This window comes from Cyprinodon variegatus, unplaced genomic scaffold, assembly GCF_000732505.1.
Source record: "Cyprinodon variegatus isolate N-32 unplaced genomic scaffold, C_variegatus-1.0 Scaffold202, whole genome shotgun sequence".
Classification (NCBI taxonomy): Eukaryota; Metazoa; Chordata; class Actinopteri; order Cyprinodontiformes; family Cyprinodontidae; genus Cyprinodon; species Cyprinodon variegatus.
Window position 1 is genome coordinate 418,104 of NW_015150655.1, and position 19,544 is coordinate 437,647.

The window sequence follows — 19,544 nt, forward strand, 5'->3', positions numbered from 1 at the left end:
AAGGTTATGCTTGCATAATTGACCACATGACTCAAAGCATTACAGCTGATTATATGGAGTTGGTGATTTATTCAAACTTATAAAATAACTCATAGAACATTTAACAAAATTGAAAATAGAAGTCTAGTTTTGGAGCCCATGCAATGGAAGACTATTTGTGGCTATACAGTAAGAAAATATAGCTACTTTGGCAGAGTATTAATAAAAAAAAAAATTAAGAACACTCTAAGCAAGTTGCAGAAAATAGTTTCATCTTGGGGTGAACGTCCCCATGCAAACAATTTATTCTATGCATTTTGTTCCCACAGTATCTATATGTAGAATAGAATATTGCTATCATGGACTGCACATTCATTGATATCCAGCACTAGTTAGATGAAACTAACTCTGCTTTACAATTTTATACTTCATTACGTGTTGCTTTTGTGCTTTTAGGATGTTATGGACTAATTCACACAGACGCTCAAAGAAACACAGAACAGAGTGAAAACACCCACTGTAGGTTAAGTTTTGGCCTGGTTGCCATCTCCTGCTTTGATATTTAAGGTCCAAACTAATCACCTCTGTGTCACGGGAAACCTGTATGAGACTAGAAGAGACCTCTGAAGCCATTAAACTCTAAGTCTGAAATAATTTGCTGAAGACTTTCTGTCCAGATAATTCCCTGGGCTGATTTGTAGAGTGAGGTAATGCTCTGAATGGGCAAGTGTGAACGCAGCGGAGCTGAGGAGCCTCCTCAGCCAAGTTAGTCTTATGGACCCTTCAAACATAGACAATTCTTCTTTATTTTACAATCAACACAGTTTAAGGTTTTCTTTTGATGGGTAAAGGGAGGAATGAATCATACATTAAGCAACAAGAGCAGATTTTCCCAGTGAGGAAAAACTTGAAAGTTGCTCCTTAGAGAGCTGCAGTGTCCTCTTAAGCCTTTAGTCAAAATATCTTATAACATGGAAATAGTAAATGTACAGCTCTGGAAAGCTAAATTGTTATTAAATAAATATGTAAAGCAAATTACAGGGCATGAAAATTTATCTATTAAAAAAAAAAGAATATACATATATAGTAACATTAATTGTTAATCATTTATTGGAATTCAATACTTGCAAATTCAGAAGAAAAGAGGGGAAATAGTTAGAGAAAAACCTTGATTTTGTCACCCAGTTATACAGTATAAGCACTCAAATCTATAATCAAATCTTGATTATGAGGAACACATTTTGTCCTTTCAAAACACAAATAGGATTCTCTAATCTGAGAAATCATGTTGGGGACTCAGGGTTAACTCTGAAATGAAGTAAAAGCCCTATTGTGTCAGTCTCCTTTTCCTAACTCCCATCCAGATTATTCTGTCAACTCCTGTTTTTGTTCAGTCTCCCATTTTTTATGCTACTCTTCAGTTACTGTTTGCTGGGGCCTTGTCGTTTCTTAGTTTCTAATGTGTGTTTTCCCTGATGTCTCGTGGATTTTGGTTTCCTGTATTTGGTTTGTGGACTTCATTTGCCACCATTTAGATAATTAAATCTGCAATAAACCACCTCAGCTTCCATCTCTGCATTTGGATCCTCTAAAAACCTCGACTAGACCTGACAAACATAGCAATCAGTTCACTGAAAGCGCATGTTGTTATATGACTCCATCTGTACAGGATAAAGGTGGATCATAGTTATTTTGGTTTGATTGGGGTCATAAACAGTTATATTTCCTAACAACGAGCCCAAATAGTGATTGCAACCACTCAAATAGCTTTTATACACATACAGTATTGCCACATGTATTTGAACAAAATGAGAAATTGATTCTAATGAATGTAGGAATTTTTAAAACCTTAGTTCAGAATATTTCAGAAATTTGTTGATTTATCCAAAAATACTGATCAGAAAAGTCTCACTGAAGTAATTTGTTGGTACAACAATTATATAAATATCAATCGGATATCAATCAAACAATCAATCAGTAAAATGTATTTGGTAGTTCAAGGGTAGAGACAGGAGATAAACTTCTTCATTTCTATCTTTCTATATCACAAAGGACACCTCAACATAAGTATAACAAGGGTACAGTAAGAGCTGTCACATTAACATGTTGTCAGATATGGAGGGTACTTGTTTATTTACCCAAGAGGGCAGCTTGGAGCTGCGGGGGTCTAATTCTGCTCTTATCTTAGGAAGGTCATTCTCCCCTCTTGAGCCATGATGGCCACAGATTGGTGCTTAAATCTGGAAAAACACAGCCTATAAATTACAACAGAGGACAGAGAGGTCAGAGCCTGGCATGGAAGCAGGCCAGAAGCTATCAATCTGCCGGGGCTAGAGACGGCGACATCTGTCTTTGGGAGTCCCTCACTCTTTCTCCTTCTGTAACCGGCGTTTCCTTTCAGCCCCTTCCATTGGCCTTTAATTCATTTGACTCACTCTGAGCCTGACATTGGACAATCTCTGATTTCCAACATTTTTAGTGTCTCTTTACTGTCTCAGCTCTTTTCGTTTTTTCATATTACTCTGCCTCTTGATTTCCTCTCTCTTTCTATGTGTGCTGCCCCCACCCAAACTCTCCTCTATGGATCCCCCTTGTCTCTTTTCATGCATTCTCTTACATCATCCCTGTTTCACCAACTCTGTAATTCTCCTTCCTTCTCTCCTGCTCCCTCCCTGTCTTGAGCTTCTTGTCGTTTTACGCTCTCTTGCACCATCTCCCTCTGCAGCGATATGTTTTGGTCTATCTGCTAACCAACCAGCAGGACAGCATAAAGCCTTTATGTTCCTTTCCTCCGTGTTATGCCAACATGATTTGAATGGTTATAACTGAAAGCAAAAATGCACAGCTCAGCACAGTTTTGGACAAAGGAAAACTACACGTCTCTCCATGAACATATACAATATTTAAAAGTGCACATTTCCAGTGGTGTTCTGAACAATTTGGTAAAATAAAATCATTGCTTTTTGAATTAAAAGTATATAAAATCATTTGTATACATATGAAAATATATACAAATAATTTTCAATTAAAAGAAAAAGTATTTTATACACAAAAGTGAAAAAATTGACTGTGTCTATTCATTGACATGAATAATATTTAGGAATGTGAACTGTACTTTTTTTAAACATTCTCTTTTAACAACATTATAAATACAAACTATTCTCTTTTAAAAGTTATCACTAAAAGAAAGAAAGAAAACTAAACTAAATCCAACTATGTTGATCAAATAAGTTAACTGATAACTATTTAAAGTGTTCTCATCAACATATGAAATAAATTATTCTTAAACCCAATATAAAACAATACAAGAGTTAACAAAATAAGACTGCAGTGCTATTCATTGTTCTGGAGGCAGGAAAATGGGACAATGTCTTGCTGTAAACATAAAATATTTATAACCTTATTCAGTGTGAAATTAATCATTTTTACAAATGCTCTGAGCAAAGTGATAACAAAAAGGATTCCCTTTAAAACAAAAATAATTAACTGCAGTTTATCTAAATGTGCATTTCTTACTCTGGGAGTGAAAAGTTGTCATGCTTAACATCAAGGTAACTTGTGTTTCTTCTCTTTTGACTGATGCTTTCACTGATCCTTTACCAGGTTTGTCACCAAAACCCTCAAAAACGTTCATATTACTTATTAATCCTCCCACATTTTCTGAATAGAACCTGGATTTGAATAATTGAGAGGGATTTTTTTTAAAAGCCCTAACCTCCATTACCGGCCTTTTTTTTTTTTTTCTTTTTTTTTTTACAAGTCAACGTGGTGCATTTTTAATTGGAGGGGATATAAAATGGGTATGAAGGGAGAAAGTGAATTAAATCAGGGCCAGTAAAACCTGCCAGTCGATGCTCGGTGGAGGATCTCACACACAGAGGAGGCTAAATATGTGTCTGCCCTGACAAGGCGCACATGCTCACCATTGTTTGACGTACTTTCTGTCAGGGACAAACAGTACACGGCTCATGTAATCCCTGCTTCGAAATATCCTACCAGACAGACCCAGATACGCCACTTTGAGTTATCTTAAGCATTTTGGTTAAGAATAAACATCAACTCAACTTTCCATGAACCATAAATCAACTAAAGCCATGTGATTTGCTGGCTGTGTAGTCAACTACTTTGAATTGTCTTAAAGGGTAATTGAAACTACTTGCATCAAAAAGCTTTGGAGATACTGAGATATTTTTAAAAAAAGACCAATTTGCTTTATCTGACGTGGAAACAGATTTCAGAGAATCCAATTTAACAAATAGAAGGTACATTAGATGGAGTCTAAAAGTCTTGGAGCAGACTGCATAATCAAAATTAATGCCAGCATAGGGTGCATTAATGGGTCACTGCAACAGTTAGCTGGTGACAAACTTTGGCTCTATATTTCATATTGCTGCTGTGTCATGCTGCTGTGTTTTCGTGGAAAGCCTCTGCAGCAGTGACTTGCAGCTGGGCCCACTGCTGCCTGCAGACTCAAACCTTATCCCTTGCTTTGGCCAGAAATGCATTTATGCCCAGTCAACATTAAGAACTTAAATTAATTAAAACTGTTGTGCATGGAAATTAAAGTAGAACATTTTCACATGCAGTTATAAAGAGGTGACCAATAGCATGCAAACATCCCAAATGGAACTTTATAAATAGGTTTTTAAATTTATTAAGATGCCTTTGTTACAACCTCTAATATTGTCCAAGGATGAACTATACCTTTCTGAATTCAGTTACAGATGGAATACATTTTCTGCCTTCTCAAAAATTAACACTTCTTTACCCTTTGAACTACATACAGTGGCTTAAAAACGTATTAATACCATTACATCAAACTGCAACAACCTGAAAAGTATTTTACTGTGATCTTATTCCGTCAACCCAACACAAAGTATTCTTTGTTATCAAAACTAGATATTAGTAATAATCCAAGAAAATGTGATGTTCATTTGTTCAACCGCCTTCTCTCGGATACCCTTAGACAGATTCCAATGCAACCAGTTGCTCCAGAGGTCAAATAAAACCTTCCTATGTTTGATTTATTCTCAGCATAAATTCAATTCAATTTAGTTGATTTATATAGCACCAATTCACAAAACATCTCAAGGCACTTAACATAGACATTTCAAACAGATCATACAGTCAGATTGATTCAAAGTTTTCTATCTAAGGAAAACCAGTTGATTGCATCGACTCATTGACTCCAAGGCGATCCCTCATAAATGCAGCTATTCTGTGAAGACGAGATATTTTTGGAGAACATTGGTGAACAAACATCATTAAGTCCATTACAACTAGAAAAGGGTAAATAATAAGGTAATAAATCAGTGCAAACCAGATTTAAGTTAAAAGAAGAGAGTTATTGTAAGAAGAGCCATATAAAAGCCTCTCTGCCCATATGTCGTACTATAGAGAGACACAGCAAACCTTTAGAAGAGGTCTCTGTGGTCAGATGAGAACAAAACTTTCTGTCCTATGTGCACCACCAAAACACCACCCCCTTATAAAACAAGGTGTTGTTGGCATCATTTTGAGGGGAGTTTTTCATTAAGTAGATACAGAGATATCGATAAGATAATGGGAAGATTGATCCACCTAAATCACATCTAAATATTGGAGGTCTAGAAATGGTTTTGGACTAAAGATTTAAGAAATCCAGAGTCTTACTGTAAGTTTCTTTTTAAAATTCCAACAAAGCACAATCACAGTTTGCTGAAGAAAACACCTTGAAAACTGACAACATTTACCTTGCCTTGAAGCGCTTGTCAAAATCTGTGATTTTCTTTTAGACAAGAGTAAAAGAAAGGTACAATGGAGCGATAAAATGTTGAAAAGAAGAGCAAGAATTGAAAACAAATAGAAAGAAGGAAAAGTAGGGATGAACATTTTAAGGCAGACTTCATTCTTATTCTGCTGCAGGCTATTAAACTAGGCAGCAACACAAGAAAGTTTTTTTTTTTTTTTTGCACAGCAAACTCCTTTATGATATTTGGTAAAATATCAATATTTAGTTTTAACAAAGTTAGAGGTGCTTACAAAAACTTTTTGAGCAATTTTCTTGTGTTGTAAATTCACTCACATTTTTGTATTACAAAAAAGAATTGCTCTTATTGATATATTCCTAAAATAATGTTTTTATAGTCAACTGCCTAGTAGAGATCAATCCTGTAAATCTTCAGTATCACCTTGCCAAATCCCATATTTTTTAAACTCCATAACTATTATTGATTCCATAACATTATAGGCCAACAATCCACAGAAATTCACTTAAAAGCAGAAGGGTTCAATGCCAGGAATGATTCGCTCATCTAAGCAATGAAACCTAAAAAAACAAAACAAACAAAAAACATTTTTACATTATTCAGAAAGAAAGTAAGATTGTTCTTTCTATGAATTTTTCAATGAAATGTTTTCTATGACACATATCTGCAGCAGTTGGTTTTAGGTAACTGATGGATTACCAATTAGTAGGTCAGCTTTTTGCATGCTAAGTTTGCACATGATTTAGTTATGCAATCTTTAAATCAGCCAACTAATGTGCAAGGCTGTTCAAGATATTGGTGCAAAGAAAACCCAAACAACTCAAGTGGAAATACAATTTTATCAAAGAATATGTTAACATTGATGTGGGCTACATAGCGGTACATTTGATAGCCTTGTTACTTTTTCTGTACCCTGCCCATGTTACCAGGTACCCCTCGACCCTATATAGAAACAATCGGTGGGTATAGGGTGGGTAAAGGAATCTATTAAGATATGTAGATCAAAATGTATGAACATACTGTAACATCAGGGTGCACAAGGTTTAAATCCGTGTGTAAAAGATTAGAAATGTGTACTCAATGCTGTATGTAAAAATAGTATGACAGCTAATGGTGGCAAGCTTGGATGTAGCCACAGATGCCCAGGGGCAGACTAGCATAAATAAGGAGGTCATATAATCTGTTCCACCTGGACTTCTGACCACCAACAGCAGATAAGGATGGAAAAATGTCTTGCCCAAGAAAATACGGAGAGAGACAGTTGGATAGGGGCTTAAAACGAGAACCCATCAGTTACAAGATCTCCTGTTCCCCCCCATAATATCACTAACTCCCACTGTACATGGAAATTGAACTCTTAATCTTATTTACTTAAACGATTTCAAAGTAAATGGAAAAAAGTACTAAAAAAGTTTTTTTTATTTCTATTCAAAGCTATTTTAAAACACACAGCCTTTTTCTTCTTTAGCACACTAACAGCATGTTTCGTAATTAAGTTGCAGTTAAAATGCTGAATATGTGTTTATCACTTTCCTTGAGGAAAAGTTAAATGAGATGAAGAGGCATGCCTTACAGTGCTTCTCTGTTCGTACGAAAAGGTCAGTGGTTATAATGAGAGGACTGGTGAGGTCAGAGAAGCCAGAGGGCTCCTACTCGCTGACAGGCCACATAGCTCCACACCGGCTGTTAGCATGCTAATCCTTGCGGGAGCTCCACGAGCGCTCCGTTCCTTTGGCCCTATCGAGCCATCTCTCACTGTGACTAACTGGCTCCCTGCTTGGCCATCAGCTGCCCGCCCCCCCAGCAGACAAGTCTTTTCCAATAATAATGGACAGCAGAGGCAGCATTACCTTGAAAAAGCTGCTTCTGAAAAATAATTCTCTTCTGTCTCCACCTTTGGTTTACCTCTTGGTGCTTGGCAGTTCTGGCTCTGGCAGAAAGCAAGAAGATGTAAGTTTTGTAGCTCTTAGTCTTTGAGCTTAGTTTATGGGATGTTATGACATGTCACACATACATGACACAAAGCTCAAAATCAGTTGCAATCCATCTTCTGCAGGAAGCAGGTCACAAAGCTGAATTCTGAACTGAGCTGTGCAGAGCTTTCTGGGCCAGGCAGAGAAGGAGCACATTAACACACCCTCATACAATCACTCATAGAGGCATCCCAAGCCAAACGGGCAAGGAAGAGGAGGAGGAGAAGGAGGAGGAGGAGGGAGAATCATCCTACTGAGGGGATGATGCAACCCGAGTGAAATTGTTTGAACGAAACTCCTGCTGCATAAACTGAGACCTGCAGGACGAAGAAACACAGCCCAGCCTGCCTTCTTTCTTTGTTCAAAGTCAGTTTCGATTTTTTGACATCTTTTTCTATTGCTGCAGATGGAAACCTGTAATATTTAATTGCCTGTAATAAGACGCAGCATGGTTCTTTCATGTTCTTGGCATCGTGACTTCCTGGCCAACGATCTGTTCTATTTGTGAATCTGCTTGCCCGACATGGTCAGACAAAGGGCTGGAATACCAACACAAAGGTGTTTAGGGAAACCATAAATTGTTTTTATACCTGCTCTAATTATAATACTCCCCGACCACACGCACAACCTATTTCTAGCAAAAACAGTCATTAGTATGGGGAGATTACAAGTGTTCTTTTAACTGCATTGTCATTTCTATTACTTTCGTAGCATTGATGTGCTCCTTGCCCAAAACTATTTTTTCACTAATAAAAAATATAAAAACTGCAAATATTTTCTTTTTGCTACATTTACTCTAATATTCCACAATGATGTCTAGGCAACAAATTGCAGTCAAAGGTCATCTGAATAGAAAATGTAGCTGTAGCTGTTCAGAGATTTTTTAAAGAACATAAATCCCGAGCAGAAATAAACACAGAAAAAAGGTCAGGGTGAAAGTTCTAGAAATGTTGAAAGAAAACTTACTGTACTGTAGGATTAAATAATCCCAATCTATGACCATCTCACATAGCCTTACTTGAACGGGTTCTTGAATATTGTATGGGGATGGGACAGTGCACCGAGATAGGCAGACTGGGGTGAGTTTCCCCTGCATAAGAAGTCTTCAGCCACCTCAAGAAGGCCTATGCGAGGGTCCTGGAGAGAAGAGCCCGGTTGATTGTTGAACCCCACCTTCAGGAGATTGCCATTAAGCCTGACTTGTTCCCTGTGCATGTTGGACTTCGACAGGGCTGCCCTACGTCATCTGTCCTGTTCATAACCTTTACAGACAAGATTTCTAGATTTTCCAAGGGCAGGAGGGGTTCTCGTTTGAGGACCAGCAGACTTTGCCCCTGCTTTTTGCAGATGACATGATTCTGAGTGCTCTCTCATGCCAAGACCTACAGAATGCACTGGAACAGTTCAAAGCCGAGTATGAAGCGGTCGGGATGAGAATCATTTCTTCTAAGTCCGAGGCCATGCTCTGGACCAGAAAAAGGTGGCTTGCCCCTTTTAGATTGGTGTAGAGGTCCTGTCCCAATGGGGGTTAGAATGGAGCAGGATATTGATAGTCAGATCAGTCAGGCTGCTATAATGCATTTGCTAAACAAGTCTGTTGATAGTGAAGAGAGAGCTGAGTGAAAAGGCAAAGCTCTCGATTTAGCCCATGCCTATGTTCATGAAATCTGGATCATGACTGAAAGAACGAGAACCCAGATACAAGTGCCTGAACTGAGCTTTCTCTGAAGGGTTATTGGGCACTCTCTTAGGCTCGAAGTAGAGTCACTTTTGCTCCACAAAAAGAGGAGTCAGTTGGGGTGGCTTGGACATCTTTTTCCGATGCCCCCTGGACGCATCCCTTGGGAGGTTTTCTAGGCACGTTCAACAGGGAAGAGGCACAGAGGATGAAACAGGACACGCTGAAAGGGACAATATCTCTCTGTTAGCCTGGGAGCACATCAAGGGAAGTCTGGGAGGCTCTGCTGAGACTGCTCCCTTGTGACCCGTTCCTGGATAAAGCGGAGGTTGACGACAGTTACATAGCCCTAATTAATCCATCATCCAGTAACAGAAAATATAAATTTATGCCAAATCTGTTCATCATGGTGATATTTATTGGCTAAATCATAAGATGTATTTAGATGTTTATATTTGTAATCTCAATTTGCTTTTCGTCCTTGAATGGAGCCACAAGTTAGTTGCAAGAGTAAAAATCATGCCAAAGTCGTCCCTATACAGACACATGAAAAAATCCAAAAGAACCCAGTGCTGGATGGTTTTGCACTGTCAGCAAGCATGAATAATGCTCTTTATGCGACTTTGTTTGTAGTTGAGTCATTAATGATAACATGCACACCTCTTACCAACATCACAAAACATACCTCCTCCATTACATTTTTTGACCTCTTGTTATAGAGATGGTAAAATTTTTTGAGTCAAATACAAGGCAATTGTGAAAATATTTTGGTAAGGCAGAAAAAAATTGGACAGAAATTAAACATCTAGAGAAACAACAATCCTAGACATACCTGCAATGAAATTATTTCATTAAACCATATTTGAGTAATTTCACAAAGAGTAATGGGAAAACAATTCAGTCTCTAAACAGACAAAGCTTGTAGAGACAAACCCACAAAAATGTCTCTGTGTTTTCAGAATGTCTCGTCTTCAAGGTATTTAGATCTTTATTTATAACCCATTATCCTTCCACATAATAATTATGCTTTTATTTTTGTTGTACATTTTTATGAAACACTTTTATGTCTGAGGTTATGCGATGACCAAATGTGCAAAGGTTAAAGGCTTATGAATACCTTTCCTTTGTAAAAGTCGAACCATAATGGAGCGACCTTTGATATACGCTGTGATCTACACTTGAAGACCAGTGGCCTAGTATGTTTGTTTATGCCACCTGTCAGGTCAACATAGGCGATTAAGCCCAACTTTAAATGAGATTTCGACAATTGCTTTGACTTTGAGCAACTTTCTGGCTTTCTAACTACTTTAACTGTCTGAGCCTATGGTGAGGGCTGCTCCAAATGTATTTAGCTTGACCAAGGACACATACATTACTTGAATCAAATTACTTCCAGATGAAGCAACTGCAATAAAACAGTCTTGGTGACAGCTGCATTTGCATTTGCTAAGAAATGAAAAAAAAAACTTACAAGGTAAAGGTCTGGCTACGAACGCAAACACTACGCGGAGATGTATCGGTGATAAACAGTAGCTCCACTTATTAAATGTCATCTCCATATCATCACATCTCAATTGCCGCAGTGATTACGACATAAAATCTGGGCTGATGAATGGTTCGAGCAATCATTTCTACACCTACTCCTTTTAAACAGATCCCCACCTCTCATGCTGCATTGCCAGTGAGAGGAGAAAGGGCCGGCTCTTTGTGCTTGCCATGCTGCTAAGCCCTGTTGTGCTTGGTAGCAGCAGCACAACGGTGACCATAATAAATGGCCTCTATTAGCATGGCTTGGTCACAAAGGGGAAAGAAATAAAATCATTGAGAGGATGTAGGCCCACGCTGGTGTCCCGGTGCCCGCTATCAAGCTCAGCTGACCCCTGTTCCCTGGCCTCCCTCCTCCCTTTCTCCCATTCCAGCAAACACAACCCCAAAGACTAGATTACTAGTGATACATAGAGTCATTATGGGAAGGGTTATGGGCATAGTATCACTTGCATGGCTGACAATAGCCATAATAGGGGTCTATTTTTTGAGCGGTAACATTATACTAGTAAGGTACAGTAGTTCTTGGTATGGGATTTTCTTTGTATGATAAGCTTGTGAAGAAAAAAGCTGCATTTATACAGCAATATAAAGACAAGCTCACTTGTTAACTCTGGGAGAAAAAACTTTCTCTGAAGTTCCATGTAGCTAAAACTTTGGTATATCTTGATTCCAGTACCTGACCTGCCCACTGAAAAGCTAAAGTTAAATGAACTTGTCATATATATGATACTCCATTATAAAAAACAAAACAAGTAAACCGTTTATATGAGTAAAAAACCTATGATAAAGATATGAGGAAAATTGAGCTGATCGTCTCCAGTCTCCGACAGGAGCAGATGCACAAAACACAATGCACTGTAACAGGCATCACATCAGGTGTCAAATAGAGTTAATGAAAAGGAGGAAAAAAGGGAAGAGTGGATCGTCCTACACTGGTGGGCAGTGCAGACTTCATTCCAACGGAGCATGTTATACCTTTACGGGTCACAGTGCCCTCAGATCTAAAGTCTTTGCTCCATAACAGGGTTAGAAAAAAAATGGCAAATTATCTAAATTGGCTTAGAGAAACAGCAGGAGGAGCAGCTGAAAAAAAAGGCTGAATTCCTTGCTCCCAATCAATATGTTTGAACATAGAATTGGCAAGGGTTGACTAATGTTTTTTTTTTTTTCTAATGCAAAGGAGAAGATAATGAAAAAAGGACTTTCTAGGTAAAATAGTTTTAATAATGCCTCTTCTCGTTTACACTAAGCCTCTTTTGTTACCTGGTATATTTTATTCAGCAAAAGGCTTTAACACTGCCATATGACTGAAGCACACACAGTGAGTCACTTTGCCTGTAATGTGCGGGTCGTGCTGTCTTTTACTGCTAATTTGGAAAACTTCCATGGGAACCTCAGGAAGGTGTAGGGAGGCAGTGAAGGAAACATGGCCTTCAAACAGCTTGCAGTCAGCCAGCGAGGTGGCAAGCTAAAGGAGTATAGTGCCTCCAGCTAGTTAAAATATGAGCACAGCGGGGGCTCACTAATGAAAGCAGGAGCCCATGTCTGCGAAGCAGGGCTGTATATCGCGTCGAAAAGACAGTTCTTAGAATCAGTTGGCAAGCAGTACCAATAGTTCTGGGGCCGCTGGTGATTAACCATCCAAGAGGGAGTCACTGCTACAGCTGGACTATTAATAACAGATAGCGTCGTTTCTGCACACACACCTTCTCCCACCTCTTTGGTTTCTTTCCATGCCTGCAAACAATCTCCACCCTCTGAAATTGTTTATATATCATTATCAATTCCTAACCCAGTTTATATCAGAAAGAAAAAGCTCTTGAAGGTCTTAACTAGCTACGTTTACATGCGCAAAATTTCCCCGATCCGATCCAGTCTTTGGTTGATCGGAAATTCAAAATCTCCGTTTACATGGACACTAAATGAAATGATCCGATCATGACGTGTGTATACATGTACCAAGCGTTGGATCAGATTAAACCTTCTAAGCATGCGCAGAACTTCCTGCCAAACTTGGCAGTTCTGTCTGCGTCTGGTTTTTGGGAGGCCTGACAAACGATGCGCTCGGAGCGAGCAGAAAGAAAAACGAAGAGAGGAGGAAAAAAGCGCTTGGCAGCGAAATGTCCGAGAGAAAATGTAGAGAATGAGCGATTGAACCGGCGTGAGAGAGCGAGTGGGCTGTGGAGAGAGAAAAGAGGAAGAGGAGGAGGATAAATTCCTGCTTCCTGCAGCTTTAAAAGAACTTGAATGTATAAGTCGGCGTTCCTAGACTCCCCCCGCCATGTTGTTCACAACAAGAGCGAGAGCGACCGGTGGTTTCCTGGCGGAAAAACGTCACGCTGACGTCGCACACATGCGCAGTGAAGATTATTTTACTCTTAAGATCCGAATGGGTGTTTACATGGACGCCTATCAGAATGGCGATCGGCAAAAACTACCTCTCTCTTTCGGAATTAAATTTATTTCCGATCGGACCGAATCGGATTAGAATCTTCAGGCTGACATGTTTACATGAAACATTTTTGATCTGATCAGGCCTTCAATCCGATTATTTGTGTCCATGTAAACGTAGCTAATGTTGCGCTGATAAAATAAGCTAAGACAGCTCAGTTATTAAACAGTGTAACACCTGGCATACATTTTCTTAGAGTAGATTTTGGCCGATATTTGTGTTGACATCATATAAGTATATAACAACACACATTTCTAAAATAGAGATGGACTTTAAAATCTGTTCTAGCTATTCTTTGACCTGTAACGATTAACAATGAAAATTAATAATGACTGGCTAAAAAGCTAAACTTCCCTTTTAGCTTTAAATCAAGCTTTGTGGATTTGCTAAACTAACTTAAGATGAATGCAAACCTATTTCTTTATTCTAAAAAATCATAGCATCTAAACCTTTTTCCTGATGAAGAAGCTTAGCTAAACTGAGCTGTAAGATGACAACAACAATCTTGCAGCTATGATTCTCAGCTTGCTAGCACATTTCCTTTAGCAAAAGAGCTGTTGCTAAATGTCAAAGCTGTATGAAAACTTTTGATTAATCTATTAATCTTCCAACATGACAAACACAGCTAAGCTATGCTTAGCGCTCAGCAGTAATTTTATTAGGTTGAGGTTTATTTACACCTGTCAAACTGATCATTTACACAAATTTCTAATCAGCCAATCCGATGGCAGCAACTAAATGCATTTAAGCCTGTAGACATTGCCAAGGTGATTGGCGGAAGTTAAACTGAGCATCAGAATGGAGAAGAAGGGTGATTTAAGTCACTTTGAATGAGACATGGTTGTTGGTGCTGGTCGCAGTATTTCAGAAACTGCTGATCTATTAGGATTTTCCCGCACAACCATTTCTAGGGCTTACAGAAAATGGTCAGAAAAAGAGAAAATATTCATAAAACAGCATTTCTGTGGATGCAAATGCCTTCTAGATGTCACAGGTCAGAATAGGTAGAGCTGATAGAAAGGCATCAGTAAATCAAATAAGCACTCGTTACAAACGAGTAATCTCAGAATATACATGACAAACCTTGAGGTGGATGGGCTACAGCAGCAGAAGAACTCACCGGGTGCCACTCCTGTCAGCTAAGAACAAGAAACTGAGGCTATAATTATAAACAGGCTAATCGAAATTGGACAATAGAAGATTGGGAATTCATTGCCTGGTGTGATGAGTCTCGGTTTTTGCTGTGACTGTGTCTCTGGCTGGTGGTGGTAGTGTAATTGTGTGGGGGATACTTTCCTGGCACGTCTTGGGCTCCATAGTACCAAATGAGGATCATATCAACACCACAGCCTATCTGAGTATTGTTGCTGACCATATCCATCCCTTTATAATCAGAGAGTAACCAGCAGAATAATCTGCCATGACATAAAGAGTCATAAAATCATCTCAGACTGTTTACTTGAACATGACACTGATTCATTGTGCTCACACTGCCTCAACAGTCACAAGATCTCAATGCAATAGAGCAACTTTGAGATGTGATGGTAGAGGAGATTCACATCATGAATGTGCAGCCCGACAAATCTGCCAGATCTGTGTGATACTATGATGCCAATATGGACCAAACTCTCCAAAGAATATTTCCAATATTTTATGAATCAACGCCATAATGGATTATGGCAGTTCTGAAAACAAAAGGGGGTCAAACCCAGTACTAGCAAGGTGTACCTTGCAAAGTGGCTGATGAGCAATGGCTACTGCAGAGCTGTGTAGGTTAACGTTCAAGTTTAACTGTAGTCCTAATTATCTTATCCACAAGTCTGATGGCAATTATAGACTTTTACTAAACTGACATATTCATTTATATCATTGAGCCTCAACACTTTCTGATCTGAGCACGGTAAATCCTTTATCTAAATTCTGATTTAAAAGATTTGTTAGGATTTATTTTTTTACAAAATAGAATTAGAACTTAAAAGCTAACCCTGCAATTATACATTGGCATGTTAGATTAGATATAAACACATTTAATGGCTAGAAATGTAGCACCTTCCAAAATACATTTTTTTGCAGTGTGGCAGCTCATTGTTCGTGCTCCGTACTCCTCTGGGAGATGTTCCGCAGGTACAGCAGATCAATTAGTGACCTCTCATTAGATGGCCATTTGCAGAGAATAACCCTTCCCTTGAGAGAGAAAAATAAAAAAAAAGAGAGTTAAAGCACCATCATTATTTTTAGAAGATGGTGCTTTATTAGTCGTTAAAAAAAGGCCACGTTACTTAAACTTGTTTTATCCTGTCAGCTATGGTTATAAGACTAAAGTAAAATATCTTATATGATTTAAACTTGATAAGTGAGATAAGGGAACATGCAGTGAGATATACGTGGATCTGCTCTTTCTTTTTTCAGGGAAAACTAAATAATATTGTTTTTCGAGAAAAGCTGCTTTAACAATCAAAATTGTGCTTTTACACAGAAGCAGCATTGTTTTTCTTTTGTAACATTTCGTCATAAATGTACCTTTAATAACCATTTTTGTTATTTCATATGAATTCTGTAAACTATTACTTAATCCTGCTCTTGGTCATTTTTAAATCCTTGGGCACTTTATACTACAAAGCATGTTACTTCACAGGTTCTGGTGAATATGACATAGTCATTTCAGCTAGGCCTGAAACTATTAATCAGATTAATCGTGATTAATTGATTATTGAAATAATCGTCAACTAATTTAGTAATCGATTAATCATGAATTGTAGTATAGAGACTCTAAAACATGCCTTTAGCTGGTAGAGCAACCCACTAAGAACAGTAATTCTATCAAAACTGTGGAAAAAAATATATAAACATTTTGCGTTTAAGATAAAAAACATTTTTGTCTGTCAATCCAGAACTATCAAGAACTCCTTAATTGGAAAAGTTTTAGTTTCACCTGTTTTAATTTTGTAAAAGGTCTTCTTTAAAGAACCTTTGATTGTCTGATTATTTATCGATTAATAAAATAAAAAAGATCGACAGATAAATCAATTAGCGAAATACTCGTTAGTTGAAACCCTAGTTTCAACGGATCGCTTTGGATATTTTCAAATAGTTAAAAAAAAAAAACTTAACCTTAAGAGTCAGAAGAAAATAAATGAGAGAAGAAAAGCTATGAGCATGGATAGTAGAGCTAGTATGTTCATCATTATTCTTATTCTAAAAATAATTATCACTGATATAACTACTGTATGCATCTGTTTTTAGATTTAGGGGTAACTGTTGAAATAAATGTCAATATTTACTACCACAAACTGAGTAAGAGTAAATAACCTTCTTTTACTGGAAAAAAAGGAAATAATTCCATTGTTCCATTGTAAAACTTTTCTTTAATAGATGAAAAGTCAGAAGATGGAAAAGTCTGGAGATTTCAGTGTGTTTGAACACTTTAAAAAGCTTAAAACGTTTAAGATACAACCTAGGCGTGGTTCATTATGATGTTCGTTTTTCTTTTCAACTGTAAGTAAAAATACCACATTCTTACATTCACACTATCTATGCAAAAGTGTATAACATCATCAAACAGCAACATGTAATTATATATATATTGATTAAATACAGCACTGATATCAATGCAGTGGGATTTTATTGTTGTATGATTGTTCCTTTAAAGACTAAGGCAAAAAAATACTAATAATTGAAATACTAAAAATATTAATTTAGCTTGATATAGAGTAAGATAAGTCTAAAAACCTAATATTAACTGGTCCATCAGTCAGGCTATCTGCTCAGGTAGCAAGACTACAATAACAGTTATACAGGTGTACAGTATCATAATTTGCCAAGTACAAATTGAAAGCAGTTAAACTACTGAGATTAGGGATGAATGCCGGGTATGGTAGGTGTCATATCATCTACCTGGTAAGAAACACTATCGTTTTTAGAATGTTAGCTTTTGCTTAATATAAATAACGAATCTATAGAGTAAATATTTATAGCAAAAATGTTGGAATAATATTTTTCTTCTACTTTCATCCCAATGAAAACACAAAATGTAATAAATATTGTGGTCCATCCCTCTCATCCATAGGTGGCTCCTTTACCTTACACAAAAAAATGTCTTTCTATTAAAGATGAGAAAAACGTAGTAGCCCTCTCTGCAGCTGACATGCAGTGTGTAGCAACAGATGGGAGAGGGGCAAAGCTGCATATGCTTCACACAACTCAGGAGACCAGAAGTGAAGAGAATAGGTCTCTGTACTTGTTCTGGCATCACATTTAAAAAGACTTCAAACAGTGCCAGATTTTTACTGTTTTCAGATGTAAGTTAAAATACGGTTCTGAGTTTCCGATAATGATTGAGAAGCGGAATTACTTAGAAAAGTACAATAAACTCAACAGTTTACAAGAGGAAAGCAAATGTGGCTTGGTTGTTCATATGAGCCCAATAGGAAAGGCGCTCAAGGTGCGATCAAAAAAAGGGGTTTCCACTCAAAGCTTGTTAGATATTAACTTTAATTAGTGAAAACATTAGAATATTATTGTTAAGCATAAGCTCTAAAAACACAGCATTTTCTCCTTACATTTTAATATATTGATCTTTTAATTTTCTTTAAAAAAAATCTTAAAAAAAAACACATATGGTATTTATAAATGGAAGAAAACACTATGTTTAGTTCGTAGAATGAACCAAAAATATTCTCATTAGTCTATAGAATTTTTTATTTTATTTCAGTAGACACAGCTGTATAGTCATAGGGCCTTTCATAGTGCTGTTGCACGTTCGTACGCACGTGCACTATCCCCTGCCCCCCATTCACGCGCACTCTCTCACACACCGATAGTGTAACAGGCAGCTGAGCTGTTCTGCTAATCACACAACCCACGCTCCCTCTTTAACGTATGCTTTCGTGACTCCCTTTTGGGCCACTCACGTGATGGTTCTGCACATTAAGGTGACTTTGAAACATCGACGTCAGGTCTTAAGAAGATCTGTCATCAATTTCCAAAATGCAAAAAAAAAATAAAAATAAATCAATAATCCAATAAAATAAATAACAAAAACAAAAGCAAGAAAGTCATTTAGAGGTCTCAAAAATTGCCACCATTTGCGCACTATTAGTCTCCCATCCGTGCGTCATGTGTGCCAAATTCCTACCCTTCGCTCGCTGGAGCCTTGAGATGAGCGGAGGAAGTTAGACCCACCTTTGTGCATGCCCGTGAAGCGGTCCTTCAACACAGTGAGCTCATAGATCTTGCCGAACTCCTCGAAGAGGGGCCGGAGGTCCTTCTCGTCCAGGTTGCGCGGGATCTGGCCGATGAAGAGTTTGATGGCATCGTGGTCCTTCATGGGTATGGTGGCTGGGCATCCCGCTGAGCTGTGGCTTAATCCGTTCACGAGCCCGTTCGTGTTGGCAGACACGACACCGACGCCGACACCGTGCACCGCGCCGTCCACCTGCCCGTTGGTTAAAGTTGCCATCTTCTGACCTGCCGCGGGGAGAGTTGGGGATGTATGCAGGACAACGGCGGCAGACGGCGACGGGCGGAGAGTCGTTTTTGAAGAAGAGGGAAAATAAAAAAATAAAAAGAAAGGAGAAAATTTGGGTTCCAAGACCAAGCCGTGCCAGAGAGGGTCCTCTCTCGTCCTATCAAAGCCAGTATTTACAATGATTGGAAAACACATGTAGCGTGCAGCGAAGACTCATATCAAAAAAAGCGTGCAGTGCCCAGTTGGTCCCGATAGAGGCTTTGATTCCTTATATTTATGTCCTACCCAATAACTCGTTCATTGATTTCATAAAAGAGAGAAAGAAGGAGAGGAAAGGAGAAGGGTAGGGAGGGAGACAGAGAGAGAGAGAAAGAGAGAGAGAGCAACAACGTTCACTGTCTATTTACACCCACGTTCCTCCGTCCCAGCTTCTTGGCACCCTTTTATTTTTTTTTATTTTTTTGCTTTGAGGACTTGGTATGGGTGTCTTCTCGGTTTAAACGGACAGGAGGGGCAATGTTTGCCAGAGCAGCGGGGAGTTTCGAGTGAAAGGGGAGCGCTTTCGCCTCACTATTTATAAACTGAACCATTTTCTCTCCCCCTGTTTCTTACGTGCGGAGCCATTGGTACATTCCATCGAGGGAAGAGGGTCTATAAATAGAGAAATATAGAGAATACGGTCCTTTGTGCTCCAACTCAG

The 19,544-nt window shown here is 38.3% G+C and overlaps 1 protein-coding gene across 11 annotated transcripts in view; it reads right to left on the minus strand.

Moving 5' to 3' along the window:
• The window catches only part of celf4 (CUGBP, Elav-like family member 4), a 137,702-nt gene extending 118,402 nt beyond the window's left edge, over nt 1–19,300 (minus strand). For 8 of the 11 annotated variants that reach the window (XM_015379883.1, XM_015379890.1, XM_015379888.1 and 5 more), the window contains exon 1: nt 18,559–19,300. In XM_015379883.1, coding sequence (XP_015235369.1) covers nt 18,559–19,039 — 481 coding nt within the window. In that variant the 5' untranslated portion in view covers nt 19,040–19,300. The remainder of the gene's footprint in view (nt 1–18,558) is intronic. The other 3 variants (XM_015379887.1, XM_015379889.1, XM_015379885.1) reach the window with 1 other exon arrangement.
• Nucleotides 19,301–19,544: the final 244 nt, after the last annotated feature.